We start from the raw sequence: 19,365 nt of genomic DNA on the forward strand, positions 1-19,365 counted from the left end.
GACACCGTGGACAGGGAAACACAAAAGAGCCCAAATCACTGGAGAACGCGCAAGTGGAGAGTGGAGCTTGATTGCGCAGTTCGGATCGACGGTCCTGACAGATGATCCCAGAGATGGGGGAAAAGGAGAGAGAGGAAGAGAGAGCAAGGATCAAGGGAAATTCACAAAACGCCAAAGAATGACAGAGATTTTCTTCAAGAATGAAAGACAGTCGAGACTGGTAACATCGTCGGTACATCGCCAGTACATCGATGGTACCTGGAGGGGACTGGAGGTCTAGATGCTGGAACAAGTCGCCACAGAGGTATTTGCAAGTACTGGAAGTACTGGCAGAGCCATCTCAGGCCCAGGAATGCCTGAAGGACTTTGCTTTCTCTCTTTTATTACATTTTTATTTGGTCATATTCAGATCGCACAAGGAGACCAAGAATCCATGTGAAACCTTTTACTATGTATAGCCCGGATATAAATAAACTACGCAGAAGGGACAGGCGAACTGCTTACCCACTGTGGACCCTCCGGGATGCACTCGACTTTTTGTGCCGGACCCTTGGTCTCTTTTATTTTATTTTATGCGATGTTATTTTATTCTATTCTAATGATATATATATATATATATATATATTTATGTCTCATTTCATGGAAGAAGAATGGGCTCAGGGATATGTGGATTCCTGGTGCCACACGGACGGGGCTGGTCGGGGATAAGAATCAACCCACCCTCCCTGAGATACGGATCCTCAAACACTGGAAAATGCACACGGTCAGCTGATGATATTCTAGTGCCACCAAGAGTGCGAGAAAAAAAAAATCACACAGGAGTCGACGTCTGGGAGTTCGAGGGCTATCCTGATCGACCGGCTGAAAAGGTGTACAGTCCTACATCGGAAGTCCCAAGGAAACGCATACCGGCCAGATGAGATCTTTCACTTCTTTTGTTATTTTTTCCCTCAAATAACCAGTCAAAAGAAAACAGAACATAAAATAAAATAAGAAAAAAGAGAAAAAGAAAAAGAAAAACCTCCCTCCCCATTCTATCACATCCCATGTATCTTACAAACCATGTTGCAAGATGCAACGCCAGTTCTCGAGCTCAAGGATCTTTTATTTCCGGGGAGAACCGAGTCCCGAATACCTCCCACCTACTTGCTCTTATTTGGCAAAGTGCAGGTCGTAGTTCAGCCACTTGCGCGCATTGACGCCGGCCGGATCCAGGCCCGGAGTACCGTAGGTCAGCGGCGCGTAGAAGCAGAAGCTCCAGATGGTAGCGGCCAGGATGACCAGGGTCGCCACCCATCCTGCGATGAGCGACCGGCAACCCATGCGCTCCTTGGCATTGACAAAGCGGCGCAGGCTACGGAGCGACTTGGCCTTGCCCGATGGGTCATCCACGGGGGTGCGGCGGTACGGGGATCCAGGGGCTGCAGGTTAAAGATGAACTCGATCAAAGCACCGGCCACCAGGGTTGATGCCAGATGCGAAGGCAGATAGTGGTGCAGGAAGCGCTGGCGGCCCATCAGCCAGAAGGGGAAGTAGTGGGCGGCCCAGCACAGGAACAAGAACCCGGTGCTGTTGTACAGGCGGGAACGAGCACCCGGACCCCAGACTAAAGACACAAACCATTAGCAATCTGCCCAGAAATAAAAAAAAAAAAAATACTAAAACTCCAACAGTTGATTTCAGCCAACTTACTTTCCTCCAGCGCATCCACCCCACGGCGGAGCGAGAGCTGGTCGGCGCCGATGATACCGGCGAACACAGCCAGCAGACTGCTGGCAATCCACCATCCCACGGGGTTGCCCAGGAAGTAGATCTGGCCCCGGGTATCGTTCTTAGTCCAGAAACTCACACCCCGCAGCAGGAACGGCCACTGAAAGGGCTCGCTGGCATAGGGGTGGCTGCTGGTCAGCGCGTTGTTGTGGTGGAACATAGCACCCTGCAACTCGAGGTACTTGCGCAAGAAGGACATGGACTTGACCTTACGCTCCTCTCGCACCAGACGGGGGCTATCTGGTTCCAGGTTGCTAATGGTTTCAGCGAACCACTGGTTGCTCGATTGCAGGACGTTCTTGTTGCCGTTGATCTCGGCTTGCTTGAAACCCCATTCGGGGAGCGGAGTCGTGTGCGTCCACATGGCCACGCGAGTCGGAACGTGAATCAGCCTGAACAAACTCGCAAGCGTACGGAATTCCTGGCCAGTCTTGCCATTATTGATGCTGAGCTCAAACAAGGTATCATTGTGGCGCTCGCCGTCGGCCAAAGCGTGCTCGACGGTAGTGAATTCTTGGTTGGTCGGGTAGTGAGGAGATGCCACATCGTGCGTGAGGAGGATGGTATCGGTCACCACGTGGCGGAGCTGAATGATATCTCCGTTGAGCACGCTCTGTGGTTGGCCATCATCCGGCAGTTCCTTGGTCGGCAAGATCTGCCAGTGGTTGTTGGTGTCGTTGTGAGGGTAACCGGTCACCTGCTGGCCTTGGCTGGAGATGCGTCCGTCGTCATAGCGTAGCGGGTACCGGTCATAGTGACTGTGGAGGAAAACACGGGTGTCCTTGTGGCGCATGTCAATGGTGTCGTAGTATTGAATCCCAACCGACTGCGCCGTCATCATATTGTCGCTCAGGGTCTCCTGGAATTCAGGGCTCATGAAATCGTCACCGGGGCCGGAGCGGGTCAGGATGGCGAAATGAACCTGGAACCAGAAGAGGTAGAAGAAGAAGGGAATGATGATCAGGGAGAGAGTGCGAGCAGCAAAGTGCTTGCCCCAGCCGATCATACTGAGCGCTCCCTGGCGGCGGTTGATGTCCAGGAGGTTCCACAGGTCAATCAGGACAGCCGCGCCGATGGTCACGAAGGTGAAGACACCGACGTATTTGGTCGAGATAACACAGCTCATGCAGAATCCAGTCAGGAGGAGCCACTTCCACCACTTGCGGCCAAACGGCTCGTGTCGCAACTTATAAAATCGGATATAGCACAATACGCTGAGGGCCATGGTCAACACGAGGGTGGAGTCAAGGAGGATCAATCGGTCCTCGCTGACATGGGCATTGTCGAACAAGATGAGACCGGCAGACAGTACACAGGCGGGCAAAGAGTATCCCGACTCCCACATGATCAAAAACACCACCGGGATTGTCAGAGCACCGAGGGCGGCCGGCATGCCACGCAGAGCCATGTAAGGAACGCGGTTGTCAATGTACGAGTCACCGATGTTCTCGAACAAGAAATGCCCGTCATATCCGATCAGCCAGCCCATAAAGGCAAACAGCAGCTTTCCAAAGGGCGGGTGCACATCGAAGAAATAGGTGCGCTGCAAGTAGTACGAAGCGAACTGGGAGAGTAAAGACAAGTCAGACGAACCCCCTTTTAGAGGAAGCAATTGCGTCCCCCGACGAGCACGAGCAGCCATACCTTTCCAAAGTGAACCTCATCAAAGACAACCTCATTGGGGTAGTCGATGCGCCAGAATCGAGTCACAAAAGCCAGTGCGGTCAAAAGAGTGATGGCAAGCCAGTAGTCCCATTCCGACTGCGGTTTGCCCACAGCCTTGTCTGACGGCGAAGACCAATCATCCGAGGGAACTGCCGTGTACGCCTCCTTCTTTCCACCTCTCTTGCGCAGAGAAGGGGAAGGGGACGACATAGTGAAAGAACGAAACAAAGAGAGCGACCGAGAAACCACCTAGTAAATAAATAGACCTGGGATGCAAGTATTAGTAGCAGCACAACCAAGAGGCAAATCAGACTGGGAGCTGGAGAGCCTACTGGAATCACCAAAAGTGCATGGCACTTCGCAATTGAGACCGAAAATCCGAGAGAGAGAAAGGAGAGAGATGGAGGGGGCGGATTGGAGAGAGCGTTGCGTGTCTTCTTGGCTCCCGAGGCGGTGGCCCGAGCACCCCCTGGCCCTACGGTATACTTCAGCAGGGAGAGATGAACCAAATACTTCAGAATTGAAATAGATGAATATTTAAAAATAATATATAGAGAGAGAGAGTGTGTGTGTGCTATGTCTTGATGTCATGGATATAGAAAAGCCTCCAATATAGGTCTGCAGCTTGTGCTTGGTAGGGAACCGTGCAGCTAATTCATTTATATTACAAGCAGTTTTGGTAGTATAATCCTAAATAAAAGGGCATTGCGTAATTCAAAAGCTGTGAATCCGGTATCATCCTTATAACAACTGAAGTATATACCAAATTCAACTGGACAGAATTCCAAGACCTACGACCACGCTTCGCTTGGCCACTGTCTTGCCTCGGTGGGTCTATAAGACATAAATTAGATGAGCAAAGATGGGGGAGAGGCATCATAAGAAATCATAAGAAGCAGCATAAAAAAAAGTGAAAATAAACACCAGAGCAGAAAAATAGGTAAGGTAGATGCGTCTGTTTTGTGCACACTTTTGTAGAGCGCTACCACTTTGCTCTATGCATCTTCCAATCACTTGGCTTTCCCACGACCCTCGACATCTCGGATAATCAGCCAGAGACACTTGCGAAATCCTGAATCTTCGTCATTCGCCCTGGTTTGCTCCCCTTCAGGGTCATTTCTCTTTTTCAGCGCCGTATTGAAGCGAGTCAGCTTGGACTTGGAAGTCCATGGCAGAACATTGAATTCAAGCTCGGCAATCCACGGCTGCAGGATGGCAATCCGTTGTTGTTGTGCATCCAGCTCAGGCGAGCCCCCAAGTGTAGGGGCGGGGTTCTCTGCCAGAAGCTGTTGCAGAAGAGGCGCCTGTCGATTGACTTTGCCCTGGGAGTCGAGGATAGGGATATTGGCTACATGTGCAAGTGCATCTAGCTTGGCAATCTCGACTTTCAGGCCCCTGGGACCGAAGATGTCTCTGTTGGCCTGACGGATAGAGCTGTCGGTGCGGCTTTTGGAAACCCCTTGGCTGCCGAGATTTGCAAGCCCACTGACCGCCGAGCCGAGCCAGCGCAGTGGGAACAGCAGAGGCACAGAATTGATGATTCCGCCTGTGGCATCGAGTACCTGCAGCGGGGGACTGCTGGCGACATCTTTGTTCAGCTGGTCGAGAAACCTGAGAAAAGATTCGCGGGGGAGCTGGTAATCTGTCAGGATGGGGGCATAGGCGCGGATAAAGGGGGAGTCGAAAGAAGAATTAATAGCTGGGATTGCGATTGGCCGATCTCGCTGAGACTGCGATGCTTGTACTGGGATTGATGAGGATGATGCCTGCCCCAGAGTCTCGGAGACCGGGGTGTATGGTGGGGGAGCTGAATCGCCAGCAGCTGGATCACGAGTATTCGTTACGGGGGCTTCGGCAGAGGTGGATGCCTGGTCATCTCCCATATGCTCGAAAGGATTCTTCGACTTTTCTGCCATGATGGATTCGATGGTTTTCTCACGATTGAAGTCGCGCAGAAGAACAGGATTCGGACTCTGCCGAGGCGACCCACAGCATCGCCAAGCAATACCCCATGGGTCTACTATACACTGCAGTAGGGCTTTCATTGTGGGTGTGGAATTTAGATAGAAAGGCATTCAGATTTTCCACCGTTTCATTGCTCCATTTCCACCTGTCTTGCACCTGGGGAGTCCGATTTCATAGTGATCTCTGGCCGTAATGCTCTGAAAAAAAGACCAGAATCTAATTCACGCTTAAAGAGGCTGTCAAAGTGGCATTCTATTTGAGATCGGATATCGAATCAACGCCAGATGTATGTGCAGGAAACAAAAGCTAGATCAAAACCCCCAAGGCGCCAATAATGCTCAATGGCATGTGTCCGCAATGGTCATGCAACAGATGATCATGGGTATCAGACATATAATAATCAAAGCAAATTCAATCATCGTCCGTCACATTCAACAGTTCCAGCTCGGTCTGCACCAGGGTCTGAAATTCCGTTCGAGACATGCCCGTGGCCTTAGCCAAACGGAACAGACTCTTGAGACTGGTGCCGATATGTTGCTTCACCCCCACCTCATAGGTGGACCGGCTCTCGGCTTCCTGCTCCAATTTGGAAACGGCATCAGAGCTATTCGACGATGTAGATGCCGGCCGTGGGTGGCTCAGGGCCGCGGCAGCCTCTTCGCTAGGCACATCGCCGGGGGCATACCCATTAGTTCGTGAGATTTCCCTGGCGTTAGACCCGTTCATCTGCTGCTGGCGCAAGAAATTGGTCACTATATTTCCATTCAGGGACGATGGACCAATCTCGGGTTGCTCCTCGGCTGGATCGTGGTTGTCCATGGCCGGTTGCACCCCGGTGTATTGGGAGAAGTAAGATGACTCGGATGGACCAGCCGGTCGCAGACTGGACGATGCATCCGCAGACGCTGGGGTCTTTACTCCCGGGGTCCGACCCGGTGTAGCATCATATTGGGCCCAGTAGTCGTCATCATCGTCCTCGTCCTGCTGTCCATCTTCTGCGGGCTGCTGCTCATTGCGCTCGGCCGCTTCCAGCGCGTCCGTCATGAGCTTATCCTTGGCCTGAAAATTCGCATCCCCAATCGACAAAGCCCATGTTTTTTCATCCTCCGCAGGTCCTTCTCGGGGCAGGAGTTCTGCCACTCGCCAGCCGCGACCCCCACCCTGTTCGTCTTCCGGGCACCAGAGATAAATTGCCGTCAAGCTGTAGTCGGGCAAGACAATTTGCGCACGTAGTGTTTCTTCATCGATACGTTTGTAGCTTATGGGCATCTCATCCGGAAGCTCAATCTCGCCCGACACAGGGTGTGGCTCGAAGTCGGCGCCATCCACGATCCTTTGGAGGTGCTCCGCCTTTTCAGCATCCCAACAAAGTAACTGTAGCCAGGAGTCTCCGGGAGAGGTTGACAGTGAGGTGAGGACCTGAATGCGCTGGCGCAGAATGGGGGACAAGAGTGGTAGGAGAGCTGGTGGCGGTAGTGGCGAGACAAAGGCTGTGGGGAGACAAGCGAGGAGAGGAGGGAGTAACGAGCGAGGATCGGGGGGGTTGATGAGCTCGACCATAGTGAAGCTGAGTTATAGAAGCTCAGGGGAGGTGAGAAGAGAGAGATGAGGGGAGGAAGGGCGTTTCAAGAAAAAGCCAGAACGGGGAACTCCAAGCTCCATTCGTCCGACGTGGGGCCGCGCTTAGGGCTCGGATACTGCTTGACTTGTTATTATATCATTACATTATAATTCTCCTTATTTATGATTATAAATAAATATATACATGTATAAATGTATAGAACTATCTCCATATTTTGTAATGTTGGTCCTGTACTCTGGTCGCCCAGCAAGGTATCTTGGATGTTGTTCCACGCTCTACATGGCGAGTAAACAGTTTAAGAACAATAGACACCACGATATAAGCCTAAATTACTAAGCCAATGAATGTTACATAAATGTAGTTATGATTTTCAAGGTTGGTGATATACTGTAAGGTGCTTAGTACAGACTATCCTCGGCTGGTTTCTAACGCGAATGGTCTTCTCTCACTCGACCAAAAAAAAAAAAAAAAAAGGGCCTGCGGTGAAGCTGACGCTGACATCGATGCCATTCTCCTGGGGTACTTTGTAAGCTCTGTGAAACATCTCATCCTCATCTGGCCACAGACCAGATAGTTGAAAAGCTCAAATGGCAAATTCCAAGGTCCCAGTCACCCCCACCACGGTGTTAGTCCAGCCATCGCCCACAGAGCCAACGATCGAGAAAATCGGCCATGTCCCCACTCATGCAGTCTCCGATAGAACAGCCCTCGAAATTTCAAGGAACCTGGATGAGGATGAGTGCGATGGGGACGAGTGGGCTGCTCTGGAGAAACGTGTGCGATGGAAGGTCGACGTGCGTCTCTGCAGCATTGCCGGGCTCTTGTGCAGCCTCAATCTTCTGGACTCGCGGATTTTGTCCTCTGCAGCGGTTACCACCATGCTGCAGGATCTCGACCTGACTGAGTCCCGGTACTCGGTCTCGATTTTCATCTTCACGATCGCGAGCGTGGTCTTCCAGCTGCCGTGTACGGTGGCGGTGCGCTTCGCAGGTCCACGAGTTTGGTTCGCAGCCATGACATTCAGCTTCGGACTGCTCACCCTGTGCACTGCTTTTATTCACACCTGGCGTCAGATGATCGCCCTACGGGTGCTCTTGGGCATCGCCATGTCCGGCATCTACCCCGGCCTGACCTATCTGATCAGCGCCTGGTACCCCCGCCGAGAGCAGCAGCTCCGATTTGCCTTTCTGCAGTCTGGAGAAGTCTTGGTGCTTGCTACGGGCAATTTGGTCAACTTCGGTCTTAACCACTTGAATGGCGCTGCAGGCCTGGCGGGCTGGCGGTGGATGTTCCTCGTTCAGGGCCTCATTACCTGCGTGCTGGGCATCGTCACCTACTGGTGGATGGTGGACTTTCCCGAACACTCTCACCGTAGCTTTTTCTTTCTGTCAGAGCGCGAAGCCCGTGTGGCCGCCCGCCGTATCCTGGACGATCGCGCGGACCTGGTCCCGGAACCGTTCGCCTGGAGCACAGTCCTCGCCAACTTTGCCGATCTGAAAATCTATGGCTTTGCATGCATGTTCTTCTTGCTTAATTTGGTGTCGACCTCTCTGTCCTATTTCCTGCCGATTATTCTGGTTGAGGGCATGGGGTTTACCACGAACCAATCCATTCTCCTTTCGACGCCAGTAAGTGGTTTCCGGGGCTGAAGCCAGCAATCCTAGCCAGCTCTCTCTAATTTAGGATTGCTAGCCCTACTATTATGCAGTGATTCCCGTCCTCCTCACATCCCTGGTCGGGGACTTCTATCATCTCCGAGGACCAATGGTCACGTTCAATGCACTCATACTCATCGCCGGCTTTTTGATGCTCGGGCTCCCCGTCTCGACCCAAGTGACCGTGCGCTACATCGGGACTTTCCTGGCTACCGGCGCCTATGTCTCCAACTGGGCTGCTCTCAACGCGTTTCAGGCTAACAATGTGGTCGGCCAGTGGAAGCGTGCAGTGACTGCGGCAGCGGTCACCGCATGCAATGGATTAGGCGGCGTGGCAGGGAGCTTTATTATCCGGCAAACAGAGGCCCCGCAGTACTTGACTGCAGTGTGGGTATCAGTTGGGTAGGTCTTGATTATTCCGAGTGCCAATGACAATGGCTTGTTGGTGGTGATTTGCTGGCCTGGGTGACTGATTATGCCATGGTTATTAGATCCCATATTCTTCTCATGGCCATTGTGGGTGCGTTTACGCTCTATTTTTACATTGCCAACGGACGCCAGAAACGGGGGTTGAAAGCCATAGAGGGCGTGGTATGATTGATCTTCTGTTCGTAGCAGCTATCTCTCTGTGCCATGGGCTAACTTTTGGGACATATATAGCCCGGTTTCAGATATACTTATTAGCAGCGAAGCTCAAGGCTTTGCTGTGTTATAGTTTACGACCTCCACGAGAAACACGGGTTGATACCATCGCGATTTGTAGACTAGATATATCCAATCCGTGGTTAGACTGTTTTATGTCTATTATATCTATTAACTATAGCTATTTTACATATGGGGTATTTTGAGATCCAGCTAATCGACAAGGGCGAGACTCAGCAACGCCCTCGTCGACAAACACTGACCATCGCTGATCCTCGAGATCTGCCAATGATGACGGCGTGCTCCAGCTGTCCTCCCGCTGAGCCTCAGTAGTTTCTCTGCAACGCGCGAGTCCTTCCTGGCTTTTGCTGGGTGCCTGATTGTCTCGCATGTACCAGTATTGGTGCTGCCGTTCCTGCGGCGTGTTGCACATGAGCATTGTAGAAAGGCGCCGGGACATGATGCGGGTGACCAGAGGCCAGATACCGACCAGACAGGCGGCGATGATGAGGAGAGCACCTTCGAGGACTGTCAAGATGCCCAGCTCGACGGAGTACCCTGGAAGGATGTTAGCAATTGGCCTAGGTATATTCTTGCTTTCTTGCTTGCTTGTCTCCTATTTTGCGGGCTGTCGTTGGACTCAACATACAGGTTGGATCATTCATGGCAGCTTTGATCTGTACCAAGTACACGGCCATGCGCAAGATACTGGCCACAGTTCCTCTACCAACCAAAGCGTCAGTCTTCGATTCTCTTTCTGAAAGGGCAGAAATGGTAAGAAGGGTTTCAACTTACAGCCCACCTAGCAGAAACACCACCGTCAGGGCAATCTTCTGTCCCCTCGGGATATGCAATCTCCACACCAATGGCATGGGCATTACCAGGATCAGCACGCCCGTCACAACATTGACAGGCGAGACATAGCGGTAGATATCTGTGTGCTCGACGCACGATCCACCAGAGATGGTTTTATCCCAGTTATATGGGATAGGCCGACATTGGAAGATAGTCTCGAAAAGCACTGCAACGCCGAGCGCGACGACAACAGATCCGACAATGTAGGCGAAGATCTGGAACTTGCGCACGGGGAAGATGCGCACGTAGAAGAGGATTAGAGCCATTTTGGCCGGGGTGACGCCGAAGGGGTAGTCGAGGATTTGGATAGCGAAGATGCCCTTTTTTTTTATAAAAATGTATGTGTTAGGGTTTGGGTGGTCATGGCTGTTGTCCGGGGTTATTGCCATGTACATACCTTTCGAATGGTTTCCAGCTTCTCGGGCATTTGGGCCATGTAGTCGATGTGATAGCCAAGCCCTGCACTCTTGGCCACTGCATATATTATATATTGTGAGTGTCATGTTCTTGTCGAGCCATTGGATACATGGGAACAGGGCAATGCGCTTGCAACTTACACATAATGTAAATAGCAGATCGAGCCAGACTCCCCATCTATCCATCATCACAGTGGACATCAGTATATTTATTTTTCTTTTCTTTCGTATATTCATGGACCAAGTATGAAACATACCAAGGCCAGCAGGAGGAGATAGTCATCCAGGCCATATCGCATGCGCTGCACATGTCGAGTATAGAATCTCAGCGCGACGAGAATGATCTGCACTGCCGCAAGAGTCGCAACCGCCGCGAGCAGACCATTGCCGCTATACGGTTGATCATCTCGATGAGCCCAGCCAGTGCCCATCATCGTGAAGAAAAAGAGGGTTGGAGAGCGCGTTCCAACATTGAGAAAGAATGGATCTTGGGAGATGATATTACAAAAAGCAGAGGGGAAAAAAAAAGCGCCGCAGGCCTGTTAATATTCCAAAACCCGCAATCCTAACAAACCATTCTCCCCTTATCCAGAATCTACAAATCTCAAATCTTCAAACTCAAAATGAAGTATTTACGCGACCGAAGATCTGCGAAACCCGCTGGACGGACACGCCGTTTTGACCGACTTAGGAAACATAAGAGCAGCGAGCGAGCCATGGCCCTGGTAGGGGGCCGCCAGACTGACATGGCGTATCAACAGCTACAATCCAGCGGTGTTCCATGGGTGCCGGGGAAGGTATATCAATGGTACAACTCAGATCTCCCGTCCTGACATCATGAACCGGCGCGGCGGTGCGGGAATGGCACCAAAGTCAGCTGGGGCTCCACGCGGTCTGGAACCAAGTGAAGAGAATTGAGGGAAAAGGGAAAAATAGAGAGAGAAGCTTCTCGGGTTCTGTCGGGGAGAAGCTCATTGCAACGCTCGGGGCCCTTTCTCAGTGGAACGGAGATAATATCAGAGAACACCAAGAATGGAGATTTCCGATCGCGTGAGTTCCAAACATGAATTTTGGTTCTAGGAAACTTTGACTTCTTTTTTTCTTTCTTCGGTCGAGGCCTGGGATATTTGAAATTGCTGATTTATTCGGTGAGGCATCTTGAGATACTCGAGAATCAAGGAAAAACCGAGGCTGTTCAGTCTGGAATTTACATTTATTTCTCTGGACGGGCGAGAGTCTGCCCGGGAATGGATTAGATACATACACACATGGCTTAAGGATGTAAAGAGAAGCAGGGGGTATATGACAGTAAAACACGGGGATGGGCGGCACGAAGGAAAAGAACAAGCTCAAGCCATTCGATCCTTCTGCTCCAGTTTCCCCACCAGCCGCTTCATGCCCGTCCACTCTTCCGCTGGGACCTCCTCGGGAATTCCGCTCAAGCCCTTGCCCACCTCGAAGACGGTGACCACGCCGTCCAGCCCACCAGTCGCCAGGCGGCGGCCTTCCCGCTCTTCCCACGCAACCTTATTGAGGCTGCGGGACAAGACGCCGCTGCGGCCACGGGAGGGGGTGGCGCGTACCACCGGAACTTCCGTGTCCGCGTAGAGATCCCAGACTTCGACGTTGCCGGCACCATCCACCAAGGAGAACACGCCTGGTCGATGCGGGGACCAGCGGGCATCGTAGACGACATCTTCGCGCGTGATGTCAAGGATGGGCGCGACAACTTGGGTATGGGCAGAGCCAGATGTCACGGACGCAGTCGTCGCCGGGGGTCGGACGCGCCAGAGCTTTACGCTCCAGTCGAGACTGGAGCTCAACATCAAATCTCCAAGGTCGACGGGGCCCCGAGCAGGGTGGAATGCTGTCGACATGATCGGCGCTGCGTGTCCGCGATACGCCACTCGGTGGTCGGTGCCGGCCTTGGCGCCTGCTCGATCGTATCGGTGGCAGGGGTAGATGCCACCTTCTTCTGTGCCCACAATGAAAAAGGTTGGGTCAGACTGAGGGAACGACATGCTGGTCGGCGCACGATCCTCGATTTTGGATGGAGGAGGGGTGGTCAACTCTAGATATTCCTGCGGTTGCGACAGCATATCGACCGTCCAGCCACAGACCACCCCATCTGTCGAGGCGGTTAAGATATTGTGTGCATTTTGAGTGCCTATGATGGAAATGTTGTAGACAGGATGGGTGTGTCCGGCACCAGTGAGAGGCGTCTTCTGAACTGGGGCGCCGCCGCCAGCACGCGAAGAGCGAGTGTCCCACAAGAGCACCTGTCCCGAATAGGAGCCTCCCACAATAAGATTCGGGTGAAAGGGAGAGAATTTTGCCGTGAGAATGTCGGAAGTGGAGTGGAATACGTATTCCGGGCGAGAGTGCAAATGTTGATTCCACACCTGGACAAGGCCGTCGGGTTCATGGGGAGCGGAGGGATTCTTGGTATACGAGGCCAGGACGAGCTCGGGAAACTGAACGAGTCAGTCGGACAGAGGTGCATAAATTGACAGATGGAGTCTTACCTTAGGAGAGAAGCTCAGGTCGGTGATCATACGCTTCTTGCTCCATCGCTCATCCCAGAACTGGCAAACCTCCCGGATCCCCCTCTTCTTCTTCCCGGTCTCTTCGTCTTCTTCCAAGTCCCCGTCGATGCCGCCGAGTTCATAATCTGCCAGGACATCGTAGTCCTCATCCAAAGCTCGCTCGATCACCTTGGACGACCGCTCGACAAAGTCCAGGAAGTCATCCGACGAAGTGACCGCCTTCAGCTCGTCTTCCTCGAGTGTGCGGAGTGGGTATCGTAATTGTGCAGATTGTGTGGCCAAGGGATCCTGCCCATCTTGGTTGGTAGCCTTCAATTCCTCCTCGATTTCCCCCCGAATCTTCTGTCGGATCTCTTCGTCTCGCTCCCGGTCCCGTCGGCTTAGACGCTTGCTCGACCGAGTAGTTCCGGCGAGCTCTTCACTATCTGACTCAACAGAGCCATCGACAGACTCAGGCTGCGGTTCTAATACATCGGTCTGTACAGCTTTGCTGTAGGTGACGACCTCCGGTTTGGGTTCAGGGGGCGGCGGGGCTTCTGGTGCAGACGACGTGAGGGGCTCATCCCCGACCGTCTGTACAGCAATGGACTGGGATTGTGGTCTGGACGAAGGAGCGTATGAATCGGCGTTCTCTCCACTTAGTTGACTGGCGCTTAGCACGGAATTGGGTCGGCTGCCCTTCCCCGACTGGCCTTCGGCGCCGTGGCTGATGGATGCCGACCCCGGGCGATCCACCAGGCGAGAGATCAGATCATCCAGTTCTGCTCTGTTGTCTGAGCGGCTGGGCACCGGCGACACAATCTAAATACAATTGTCAGACACCTAGCAAGCTCCACAATCCGTTGGCTGGTGCGTTACCTCTGAAGCATCTCCGACGCTGGTTCGGGTGTTGGTGAATTCCTTCTGGCGGAGCTCGCGCTGCTTTTTCAGCTCCGCAAGCTTGGCTCGTTTGGCGAGGATCTCATTCTTGCGCTGCTGCATGGACGACATCGTGGCAGCGTAAATGAGGACATGCGTTTACCAGCGTAGCGTGTTGCGGTTTATTTACTCGGGATGACATAAGCGCCTCGTCCGACGGCGCCGGAAAAACTCGCGCAGGAACAGGGACTGAAACCTCGCCTTGACCAACCTGGAGATTCCCTGCCATTGACGGTCGACACCTGTTGAACGGTCCTTCGGTATCCCGTTAATTGTTTTCTTACCTCCTCCTTGTCTTCCGAAGACCTTGCAGAAATGGCTAGCACCCAGGGTGTCAACGTGAGTAAAGGGCCCCCATCTCTCAGAAACGGGGTGTTGACATGAGCACAAAACAGGTCCTCCGCTACTCGGCCCTCGTGGCTGGTCTGTTCTACGGTGTCTTCCACCAGTCGTCTCTCAACTCGCAGACGAAGCGCACGGAGATTGAGCACGAATACGCACGCAAGGAGCGCCTGATCGAGCAGGCCAAGGCCGAGTGGAAGAAGAAGACGACACCCCAGGAGCCCAAGACACAAACTAGCGGACGTATGTAGCCCTCCTTTCCCCCGGGTGTTTTCTTACGAGTTTCCATGATGGGATCCGAAAGACCCGAATTGTTTTTCGAACCCAGCGCTGATCAATTTCCCTCCCCCTGCAGTCATCACGGATCCCGAGGACCCCAAATTCGACCTGGAGGCATTCTTGCAGGCTAAGGCTGCGGAGTCGCAGTAAATGGCATGGACGGTATAGAGGAGGAATGATACGCAATGATCTCTTTGCGCAAATCGCGCCTCCCCCCAGGGTATTAGAAGCGATTCGCTCGGGTCCCGCTCCGTTTTCTGTACGATTGTTTGGTTTGGGTCTAATTTGCCCCCGAGTTGCGACATTGCCAGCGAAAGACGGAGCCGTTTTTTTTCTTCCTTTTTTTAGACGTTATCCCTGGGTCCTGTATATACCCTGGGCTGGCGTGCGCCTGTACACTACAGTTGGACCACAAGAAAGAGCAAAAGATCATGTTATGCATTCCGGCGTTATCACTATCTGAAGTCGGCCAGTATTAGTTCTGGCGTCGTCTCCATGGTCCTCGTACGCAGAGGCGCAGCTCAGGGATACTCGTAACCCCTCGGCAGTGTCGGGTTTTCATTAGCAAACAGACACGGGCCTCCCAACTCGTCTTTCAACCTGCCCGGTTTCCAAGCATGGCCATAGCTTCTCGAATGCCATTCGTGGTCTGGTTATGGGGGGATGGTACAGCGATCGGTTTAGGGTGCAGCAACTGAGTCTCCGGATCCCATGTCCATCCACACCCGATGAATTTCGTTATGATGTTTGGGTCGCCATTCTCAGCGGCCTTTTGGTCAAGGCCTAAATATCCCGCTGCGGTTGCAGGTCGTATTGCCTCGTAGGAATGGCTGAGTGCAACCAAAGACTTGTCTTGGAAGAAGCCTATGGAGCTGATGTCAGTACTTGACTGGAAGATAGCTGGCAGGAACAAGTCCATACTCTCGTATCTTTGTACTAGTCGCTGCAGTGCCTCTGGCCACGGCAACCTCCGCAGGATCTGATAGACTTGGTCGTGTTGGGTTTGCCATACGGCTCGTAATAGTGTCAGGCAATTCTGCAGAGAAGGGTCCTTGTTCCGGAGGGTTTCGGGCATTCGCTTGGTCAAGGCACGGGCTTCGGGTCTATCGTTCCAGGTCTTCAATCAGTATGTAGTCCAAAAGTAATCACCCAAGAAAACTAACATTTGATCGGTTAGAAGGTGGGTGAGGAAGAAACTAGAATAGAAAAGGCTCAACAACTCCAAGCCAGAATTGTCGGTCTGAGAGCTATCACCCTCTGCAGGGATCAGACAAGCTTCGGCTTCGTATTGCGACAAGACTTCGAAGAGTTGAGATGGTGGCACATTGGAAGCCGCCAGCTTCGAGAGTTGCTCAGTAGAAAGTGGCAGCAGCTCCATTGCTGATGTGACAATCACCAAATTGCTATTGCTCTGTAGTATGAGTCAGGTTCAGAGTGAAAATCACAAAAAACCCAGGAGCAGTAGGAAAGTGACTGAGAAGAAGGCGGTTGTTATTGCGGGGAGCAGTCGGAGGTGGCACCTTTCCCCGATGCCAAGCCTCAGCGAAGTGACCACCTTGTCGCAGCTCTTCCTCCTCCATCTATCCCACGACTCTCACCATTGGCAGCTCAGCCCCAACTCACTCCTTGATTTGATGTTTGGGTTTTAATTCTTGCCTCTGGACTTTGCTCCTTCGCCTGGCCATTATGGCCCAGTCTTCGCTCGATGCCTTGCTGAAAGGCAGCTCCGGCCGGAACACGCGCGGTCTATTGCGGATCCTCATTCTCTGTACGATTGCTGCCGCCGCCGTGTCTAGTCGGCTGTTCAGTGTTATTCGTATGCATTGATTCCTTAGCTGGTAGCGGTTCATTATGCTGACTCAATTCTAGGATTCGAGAGTATTATCCACGAATGTATGGTCACCTCCCCTGTGCATGAGATACAGCATCCCAGACTCGACCCCGTCGGAGAGAAAGAGATATTAACGCCTTCGAACTCTAGTCGATCCGTGGTTTAACTTCCGTGCAACAAAATACTTGGTTCAAAATGGCTTTTACAGCTTTTGGGATTGGTTCGATGACCGTAGGTTTCTCCCCGTGGCTGCGTGTCATCCATTATGGCATGGTACTGACGAGAATTGCTTCTCTTAACAGGAACGTGGCACCCTCTGGGACGTGTTACCGGTGGCACCTTATACCCTGGTCTGATGGTGACTAGCGGCGTGATCTACCACATCCTGCGTTTCCTTACGATCCCCGTCGACATTCGAAACGTTTGCGTTCTGCTCGCCCCAGGATTTTCCGGACTCACCGCGCTGGCAATGTACCTTTTGACCGGCGAAATGGCTCCCTCCCCATCTGCTGGTCTCCTCGCTGCGGCCTTCATTGGAATCGTTCCTGGTTACATTTCGCGATCCGTGGCGGGCAGCTACGACAATGAAGCCATTGCCATTTTCCTGTTGGTATTTACCTTCTTCTTGTGGATCAAGGCTATCAAGAACGGCTCGATCATGTGGGGAGCGTTGACGGCCTTGTTCTACGGATACATGGTGTCGGCCTGGGGTGGATACGTCTTCATCACCAACCTCATTCCACTCCATGTCTTTGTGCTGCTCTGCATGGGTCGGTACAGTTCTCGGATGTACATCAGCTATACCACCTGGTATGCGCTGGGAACTCTGGGAAGTATGCAGATCCCCTTCGTGGGATTTCTGCCTATTCGCAACAGTGACCACATGTCCGCTTTGGGTAAGCCTTATCAATCCATCCCTCGACTTTTTCATCTTCTAACTCTCTCATAGGTGTCTTTGGACTCATTCAACTTGTGGCGTTTGCCGATTTTATCCGAAGCTTCCTGCCCGGCAAGCAGTTCCAAAAGCTTCTGACGTACATGGTTTTCCTGACTTTCGGGCTGGCATTCACTGGACTCATTGCGCTTTCAGCTACGGGAGTCATTGCCCCATGGAGCGGTCGTTTCTACTCCCTGTGGGATACGAATTACGCTAAGATTCACATTCCCATCATTGCGTCTGTCTCCGAGCACCAGCCGACTGCCTGGCCTGCCTTCTTCTTTGACCTGAACTTCCTGATCTGGCTCTTCCCGGCTGGTGTGTTCGTGTGCTTCCAGAAGCTGAAAGATGAGCATGTCTTTGTGGTCATCTACTCCGTGCTCGCTAGCTACTTCGCTGGTGTCATGGTCCGTCTGATGCTGACTCTGACCCCAATTGTTTGCGTTGCGGCGGCGCTCGCCTTGTCTTGCATTCTCGACAACTTCCTGGTGATGTCGACACCCAAGGGGGCCGCCCAAGCCAAGGCAAACGGAAATGAGTCCAAGTCGCTTCGTTCAGGCCGGAACCCCTTGGTTGGCATCTACTCGTACTTCTCCAAGGCCGTTGTGACGGGCTCAGTGACCATTTACCTTCTGATGTTTGTTGCTCACTGCACCTGGGTCACTTCCAACGCGTACTCGTCGCCTTCGGTTGTTCTGGCCAGCCGACTGCCCGATGGAAGCCAGTTCATCATCGATGACTACCGCGAGGCCTACTACTGGCTTCGTCAGAACACACCCGACAACGCCAAGATCATGTCTTGGTGGGACTACGGCTATCAGATCGGTGGTATGGCTGACCGTCCTACGCTCGTCGACAACAACACCTGGAACAACACCCATATTGCTACCGTGGGCAAGGCGATGAGCTCGCGCGAGGAGGTCAGTTACCCAATTTTGCGACAGCACGATGTGGACTATGTCTTGGTGGTGTTTGGTGGACTGCTGGGCTACTCGGGTGACGACCTGAACAAGTTCCTGTGGATGGTACGCATCTCCGAGGGCATCTGGCCCGACGAGGTGAGCGAGCGTGCGTTCTTCACTGCTCGTGGTGAGTACCGTGTCGACGACCAGGCTACTCCGACCATGCGTAACAGTTTGATGTACGTGTTATCTCTCCCTGCGTATTTCTCCCTATTGGATATCACAGCTCACCTTGCATCGACAGGTACAAACTGTCTTACCACAACTACCAAAGTCTGTTCCCGCCCGGTCAAGCCATGGATCGAGTTCGCGGCTCTAAGCTGCCTACCGAAACCCCCCAGCTCAACACACTCGAGGAGGCTTTCACCAGCGAGAACTGGATCATCCGGATCTACAAGGTCAAAGACCTGGACAACTTCGGCCGCGACCACAGCAACGCTGTCGCCTTCGACAAGGGCCTCAAGAAGAAGCGTGCGGCCAAGAAGAGAGGTCCCCCCATTCTAAGAACCGAGTAGACGTGCTTTGTTTAAATTTTGTTCTGTGGCGTGTCATGTTGTGGTTTGACTCTTTCCACATCATGGCAGGCTGCTTTCATCCTGCATGTGGTGCTTTCTTTCTGATATACTTTGGGTCCATAGCTCAACGTGATATACTATGAATGCCCCGAGAAATATGTCTTCTGAATAAACCGTAATCTTGCAGTAGTCGCATGGAAGCTATAATCGATTGCCGAAGAGCAGAGATGAGTATTCGAGCGCGAGCCTACTATCATTGTACATAGTCCATCCCAAACCACTCTGTACACGAAAAAAAAAGAACACAAGGTTGAACAGGCAGACAATGAATCTAAAACGTCTGCCCCGAAGACTCCGAAAACCCCAATGTTGCACCGTCGCTGTTTTCCCTGCAGGGCTGGCGCCGCCGGCCACTTGCATTCCCTCCGAGTTTGCGCCCAAGTATATGGTCCACGCTCACTGTCAAGCCGGTGGCTATCCCATAT

The 19,365-nt window shown here is 52.5% G+C and overlaps 9 protein-coding genes across 9 annotated transcripts; 3 read left to right on the forward strand and 6 right to left on the reverse strand.

Moving 5' to 3' along the window:
- Positions 1–1,152: 1,152 nt before the first annotated feature.
- On the reverse strand, positions 1,153–3,645 carry pmt4 (dolichyl-phosphate-mannose-protein mannosyltransferase; the record flags this gene model as incomplete). The annotated part of the gene is made up of 4 exons (XM_056657560.1): positions 1,153–1,421; positions 1,454–1,606; positions 1,693–3,334; positions 3,415–3,645. 4 exons carry the CDS (start codon positions 3,643–3,645, stop codon positions 1,153–1,155), a joined length of 2,295 nt encoding a protein of 764 aa, XP_056510360.1.
- Positions 3,646–4,445: 800 nt separating this feature from the next.
- On the reverse strand, positions 4,446–5,480 carry NUU61_007036 (uncharacterized protein; the record flags this gene model as incomplete). Its single annotated transcript, XM_056657561.1, has 1 exon — positions 4,446–5,480. One exon carries the CDS (start codon positions 5,478–5,480, stop codon positions 4,446–4,448), a length of 1,035 nt encoding a protein of 344 aa, XP_056510361.1.
- A 331-nt stretch (positions 5,481–5,811) lies between these two features.
- On the reverse strand, positions 5,812–6,960 carry NUU61_007037 (uncharacterized protein; the record flags this gene model as incomplete). The annotated part of the gene is made up of 1 exon (XM_056657562.1): positions 5,812–6,960. The coding sequence occupies one exon, from the start codon at positions 6,958–6,960 to the stop codon at positions 5,812–5,814; it is 1,149 nt and encodes a 382-aa protein (XP_056510362.1).
- A 609-nt stretch (positions 6,961–7,569) lies between these two features.
- NUU61_007038 (putative MFS transporter) lies at positions 7,570–9,234 on the forward strand (the record flags this gene model as incomplete). The annotated part of the gene is made up of 3 exons (XM_056657563.1): positions 7,570–8,610; positions 8,675–9,039; positions 9,129–9,234. 3 exons carry the CDS (start codon positions 7,570–7,572, stop codon positions 9,232–9,234), a joined length of 1,512 nt encoding a protein of 503 aa, XP_056510363.1.
- Positions 9,235–9,460: 226 nt separating this feature from the next.
- Positions 9,461–10,984, reverse strand: NUU61_007039 (uncharacterized protein; the record flags this gene model as incomplete). Its single annotated transcript, XM_056657564.1, has 6 exons — positions 9,461–9,837; positions 9,929–10,002; positions 10,075–10,454; positions 10,532–10,608; positions 10,692–10,728; positions 10,808–10,984. 6 exons carry the CDS (start codon positions 10,982–10,984, stop codon positions 9,461–9,463), a joined length of 1,122 nt encoding a protein of 373 aa, XP_056510364.1.
- Positions 10,985–11,899: 915 nt separating this feature from the next.
- Positions 11,900–14,086, reverse strand: NUU61_007040 (uncharacterized protein; the record flags this gene model as incomplete). Its single annotated transcript, XM_056657565.1, has 3 exons — positions 11,900–13,024; positions 13,076–13,897; positions 13,955–14,086. The coding sequence occupies 3 exons, from the start codon at positions 14,084–14,086 to the stop codon at positions 11,900–11,902; spliced, it is 2,079 nt and encodes a 692-aa protein (XP_056510365.1).
- Positions 14,087–14,329: 243 nt separating this feature from the next.
- On the forward strand, positions 14,330–14,785 carry NUU61_007041 (ATP synthase subunit e; the record flags this gene model as incomplete). Its single annotated transcript, XM_056657566.1, has 3 exons — positions 14,330–14,353; positions 14,410–14,599; positions 14,712–14,785. The coding sequence occupies 3 exons, from the start codon at positions 14,330–14,332 to the stop codon at positions 14,783–14,785; spliced, it is 288 nt and encodes a 95-aa protein (XP_056510366.1).
- Positions 14,786–15,230: 445 nt separating this feature from the next.
- On the reverse strand, positions 15,231–16,013 carry NUU61_007042 (CSN8/PSMD8/EIF3K family protein; the record flags this gene model as incomplete). Its single annotated transcript, XM_056657567.1, has 2 exons — positions 15,231–15,738; positions 15,799–16,013. 2 exons carry the CDS (start codon positions 16,011–16,013, stop codon positions 15,231–15,233), a joined length of 723 nt encoding a protein of 240 aa, XP_056510367.1.
- A 308-nt stretch (positions 16,014–16,321) lies between these two features.
- NUU61_007043 (dolichyl-diphosphooligosaccharide--protein glycosyltransferase subunit STT3) lies at positions 16,322–18,880 on the forward strand (the record flags this gene model as incomplete). The annotated part of the gene is made up of 6 exons (XM_056657568.1): positions 16,322–16,451; positions 16,505–16,528; positions 16,617–16,697; positions 16,769–17,362; positions 17,416–18,544; positions 18,610–18,880. 6 exons carry the CDS (start codon positions 16,322–16,324, stop codon positions 18,878–18,880), a joined length of 2,229 nt encoding a protein of 742 aa, XP_056510368.1.
- Positions 18,881–19,365: the final 485 nt, after the last annotated feature.

This window comes from Penicillium alfredii (assembly GCF_028826965.1).
Source record: "Penicillium alfredii strain IBT 34128 chromosome Unknown utg000009l_segment0_segment0, whole genome shotgun sequence".
Lineage (NCBI taxonomy): Eukaryota > Fungi > Ascomycota > Eurotiomycetes > Eurotiales > Aspergillaceae > Penicillium > Penicillium alfredii.